We start from the raw sequence: 5,461 nt of genomic DNA on the forward strand, positions 1-5,461 counted from the left end.
GTATTTCTTCTTTCAGGCAATTCTGCGAGCAACTGCAGCGCAATTTCAATGCATCCAGAGGCATCCTTCAGCTGGTTGTATGAGGCGCCTCCTATATCTTGTTTGACCTGCAATTTCGAGATTTAGCACTACCAGCAGTCCCATACAAACCCAAACTCTCAAGCATTTGTAGTTTAAGCTGGCATTACCACCAGACCACCGTTAATCAAACAGTTCGGCCAAGTTCAACCTGTTGGAACCTAACTTCACCGCTGCCAATTCAATCTCAATACAAGACCATTCACGACAATTGATGTATCGACTTCTCTGTAGCTGCAAAATCACATCGAGTGAAAACCCATTTCAACATACATCTGATCTTCATAATCTCGCACATCCATCACCTACTTTACGGCTTCAACATTGCCTCTCCTTTGGGTTTCTTCTCTGTTCGTTTTTGAAGGAAAAATGAAGAAAACAATGAAAACAATAAAAAATTGTTTTCGTTTTTGCTATTTTCCAAAACAAAAAACGGGTAGAAAACGTTTCAAAAAAACAGCTACCAAACACGTTTTCTAAGTGTTTTCTATTTTCTCTGTTTTTGAAAACTGAAAACAGTTTTACAAAACGCTATCAAACAGGGTCTAAAATTTTGATTTGATCTCGAAGTAATTTTCTAGGGTTTAGTATTGATTCTTGAGAAACCCTACGTGGGTTTTGCAGATTAGGTATTCTTCAGTCAAGTTTCTTGTTGAGTTCGAAATTAGGGTTTTGAAAGATGAGTGATAACTTGATGGAAAAAGTGAGTGCTTTTGGGGGAAAATTGAAGATCGAAGGAGTTGAAATAGGTAAAAAGATGACAGCAGGAATGAACTCGATGAGTTTTAAAATGAAAGAACTATTTCAAGGCGGAGTAGGAGGATCAAATCAAGCTGATAAATTTGTTGAAGAAGCAACTTCAGAGACATTAGATCAACCTGATTGGGCTACTAATCTTGAGATCTGTGATATGATTAATAGTGAACGGATTAATTCTGTTGATTTTATTCGTGGAATTAAGAAAAGAATTGTATTGAAAAATCCTAGGGTTCAGTATTTGAGTTTAGTTTTACTTGAAACTTGTGTGAAAAATTGTGAGAAAGCTTTTTCTGAAGTTGCTGCTGAAAGGGTTTTGGATGAGATGGTTAAACTTATTGATGATCCTCAAACTGTTGTCAACAATCTGAACAAAGCGCTTATTTTGATTGAAGCTTGGGGTGAATCGGCTAATGAACTTCGATATCTACCCGTTTATGAAGAAACTTATAAGGTATATATTTAATATGTGCAACGTTTATATGATTACAGATTCCTTCGTTTGAGCTTACCTTAGGAAACCCTTTGAACTGATTATTCCATACCCTAGAAAGATAATAGGAAACTTGGAACAAAAAAGGAAGACAGTGGTTGTCTTTGAAGTAAAAACATGAACTGTTTGTAAAAAGTTTAATTAGGGTTGTTCATCCTATTTCATTTGTGTCTAATTTTGAATGTCTAATTTTGAACTTCATTGACTAAAGGTGTTACTTAAGGAACAACATCGCATATCAGCTGCCAGTTTGTCTAGTAACGTTAGCTGCTATCATCGCTATTATGTGTCTTGTGAAAAATAAGAATTTGGAATTAACATGGACAGCACTGACGTATTATTGTTCTAAGAATGAAAAGTTTTAAACATTCATTTGGCTTACGTAATTTTTTTTGTTTTTTGTAATATCTCGTGTTATATAGAGTTTGAAATCAAGAGGCATTCGGTTCCGGCGTGACGATGAGAGTTTGGCCCCTATTTTTACTCCTGCACGTACTGTTGCAGAGTCAGAAGTAATTAGTACTCGATCACATGAGGTTCACAAACACCAAGTGCCAATGCTATCTGCAGAACAGACAAAGGAGGAGTTTAATGTGGCCAGAAACAGTATTGAACTTCTCTCAACTGTTTTATCCTCTTCTCCACAACAAGATGCGTTACAGGTAATTTCTTTTTTTACAAATGTCAATTTGCTCAATTCGTTGTTAATTTACTGGGAACAATGAGATGCTATTTTTCAAGAGTTGACTAGAATTCTCATAGCAATGAAGATAACTTAATTGTGCCAGTTAGCTGATCTGTAATACACACCTTATATAACAACTTTAGGGCAGTGTGGGAAAGGCTCAAGATATTTTAGTTCCATAATTTTCTTCTGCTTTCTTGTTAGTTATTTCGATTTGGAGAGATACTACTGTTAGTTGTTTTGGTCTAGTCTTTCAGTAGACTGTGTCACTTACTGAACTGTCAATTGTTCAATGAATCTGTGCTCATACATCACCTTACGTATGGTTCAAAACCTAGAGAAACAGTTGCTGCTGCTTCTTACACTTGATAGTTTGTCTGTCATTAATGAGATGCTCTCAGGTTTAGTTCCGACTTGTCGTGGCTATGATATAACACACTAGTTTACTAATTTCCTGTACACCAGAGTTCTCTCTAATGCCTTCATGTATATTGTGCTTAAAGAAATGTTTGAGTGTGCTTCATCATTGCAACCTTATGTTGATTCTACATCAATAAATTGGAAGATTTACATACTTGGTATTAACTAATTGACGAATCAAATAACCTTGACAAAGTGCAAGTGAATTGTTCTGTACTTTGGCATCTCTAGTTAGTGGGTCTATTGTGGTTCAGGGGAATCATGGAAGCAAATGTGTGGTTTCTACTATCTTAGGCTAGGTTGTAATCTTACTCGAAAGCACCGTAATATGGGTCCGGGATCTTGGGACACCAGATTTTGTCGAAGTGCCTTGATCCTTGAATTCAGCCACCATTGTGTTTATCTTCATTTGGCAATGATATCACTTGCTAAAGTATCACTCCCCAAGCTAACGGGTGCATGAGTCCAAAATCGTTCGATGGTTGCAGATAGTGGTGAAAGGGCTTTGTCAAAATCCGGTGTTCCAGGATCATGGCCTTATGTTTGTTTGTACGAAACTTCCGTTGTTTAATGACTTATAGTCTACCATCAGATATGCTGATATTTGTATAGCGATAAAATTCTGATCAAAGTTGGACGTGCTGGGACTTGACCTATCTGGCTTGCTTGTAGCTTCTTCCAACTGATGGATGTCACTGAAATACTATACTCAAGTATAATGACTAGATTATTTTGAGGCTGAGAATTAAACTAACTTCACTAGCTGAAATTGTTGCTTAGAACTTAATTTTGTAGGTGCCAGTCTATCCTTCTTTATGCAGTGTTATGCTTAACATTATTTTGGAGTCTTAGAGTTTCCTATATTTTTGCACCTTTCTGTGGCTATCACAACTGTCTAGTTTGCTTTCCCTGCATTCATATTGTTCGAGTTTTTGGCTCAAGTAGAGCATAAGGATAGTCCTGCATGGGTTGAAAGAAAGTCTATACACAAACTAGTTGCATCACTACATATTATCAATTTCCGAGGAATATTAATTAGTAAGTCCCCTCTCCTACCTAGCTAGGTTGGTGGTTAAGTGGGGACAATATCGGTGCTTTAGGTGGACTCAGAAGAGTGGGTCCATGTTTCCCTCAATGATCACATGCCCAATAGTTGTAAATCACTTGATAGCACTGATATTGTCCGCATTTAACCACTTGATGGACTAGGCATGGGATTACTACTCTTCAAAACATCTCGGTGCTGTGTAATGGTGCAACTCGTCTTATATTTGACCAGACAAGTTTTCTGGTTACCATACATTTCTTAGGCTCCAGTTGAACCACAGGTCCACTACTCCGACAATTTTCACCTTGGTTCAATTTTTGCCAGTAACAGAAGCCAACACAACTGTTTGTAGGCACTGATTGGTCCATAACTCCAGCAGGTACCAAATAGAGGGCGACTAAATGCTTCTGATGCAGTTCTGTATGCAAGTAATGGATGTCATTGCATCTCTATCTAGAGAGCTTGAAGTTTTATTATAATCACAATGTGTATATGCATATATGACGAGTTATTGAGGCTATGGCAACTCGCCTGTGTTCTTGCAACCACATTCGATGCTTCACTCTGAATTCTGATTCGATTTTTTTTGAATTCTATAAACAGGATGATTTGACCACGACACTCTTTCAACAATGCCACCAATCACAATTAACAGTGCAAAGGATCATTGAGACAGCAGGTGACAATGAAGCAGTTCTCTTCGAAGCCTTGAATATCAATGACGAAATCCAAAAGGTCCTTTCCAAGTATGAAGAACTTAAGAAGCCATCTGTTGCCCATGCTGAAGCAGAGCCCGCAATGATACCCGTAGCTGTTGAACCCGATGAATCCCCTCGTCTCAGTAAAGAAGATTCCTTGATCAGGAAATCAGCAGGTTCTCGCATCCCACGAGGGGGTGAGAATGATGACATGATGGATGATCTAGATGAAATGATCTTCGGCAGGAAATCAGGGGCTACGTCTGAGGCAGGGCAGGATGGTAATAAGAAGCCATCACAACCAAAAGATGATCTTATCAGCTTTTAGACTTTCACGATACTTGCAGAATCTGTGTTTTTAGGCCATGTGAGGTCTTCTTGATGATGTCCTTAGTAATGTTGATGAAAACTTGCAACTTCATAAGAAGGAAGTTACAGAACTTCTCTGACCACATCATGTTAGAATTGTTTTAAACTGCATATTACTGCAAGTATAATGTTCATAGACAGGCTTGACCCCGGTATATACAGAAAGATTTATTTTGTTTTATGTGTACTGATTCTTGATCGGTTTGTTGACCAGACTTGGATTATCTGTAGGCACGACTGTATTTCTTTTGGTTGCTGCTGTTTTAGAATCTTTTCATAGACAGGCTTGACCTACGGTATATACAGAAAGATTTATTTTGTCTTGAACGCTTTGTTGACCCGACTTGGATTATCTATAGTCACGACTATATTTTTTTTTGCGAAAATGCTAGCTATCAGTCTATCACCCACCTCACGGGGGAAATGGGTGGGGAAGTTTAGCACTATCGTTTCTCGTTGCTGCTGTTTTAGAATCTTTTTTATCTGATTTTAGCAAAATGCAGATGGCCGAATTATGCCAAATTCGTACTCGTCGAATTGGTCAGAAGCCATAACTGAGCAATTGTTGCGAATTATCAATCTAAAAGATGTGTTTTTGGACGAAACTATTTACTTGGGAGTTTGACGAATGTTTCAAAGAATTAAAGACCTCGACTCAAGTTCATGGCAGCATGGGTTGGTTACTCAGAATCTCGGATTGCACGAGATCTGCTCTTCTCAGTGAGGTTTGGCCCTACTAAGGTTGGGTTCGAGTTATCCATCATTAACGGGCATATTATTTCCCTATGTGAGGACAGTTTCCATCTTGGATTCCCGAATGGAAATGTATCACATGGGCGGTGTTGGTACGAAGTTGGTAGACAATATCTTTAAAGGGGGAGTCTACTCATAGAAATGTACTTGATTGATTAGGG

At 38.2% G+C, this 5,461-nt stretch overlaps 1 protein-coding gene across 1 annotated transcript; it reads left to right on the top strand.

Annotated features, from left to right (window-relative positions):
- The first annotated feature begins 580 nt into the window (after nucleotides 1-580).
- On the top strand, nucleotides 581-4,828 carry LOC113297446 (TOM1-like protein 1). Its single transcript, XM_026545916.1, has 3 exons — nucleotides 581-1,288; nucleotides 1,750-1,989; nucleotides 4,084-4,828. The coding sequence occupies exons 1-3, from the start codon at nucleotides 758-760 to the stop codon at nucleotides 4,504-4,506; spliced, it is 1,194 nt and encodes a 397-aa protein (XP_026401701.1). The 5' UTR covers nucleotides 581-757; the 3' UTR covers nucleotides 4,507-4,828.
- Nucleotides 4,829-5,461: the final 633 nt, after the last annotated feature.

This window comes from Papaver somniferum, chromosome 7, assembly GCF_003573695.1.
Source record: "Papaver somniferum cultivar HN1 chromosome 7, ASM357369v1, whole genome shotgun sequence".
Classification (NCBI taxonomy): Eukaryota; Viridiplantae; Streptophyta; class Magnoliopsida; order Ranunculales; family Papaveraceae; genus Papaver; species Papaver somniferum.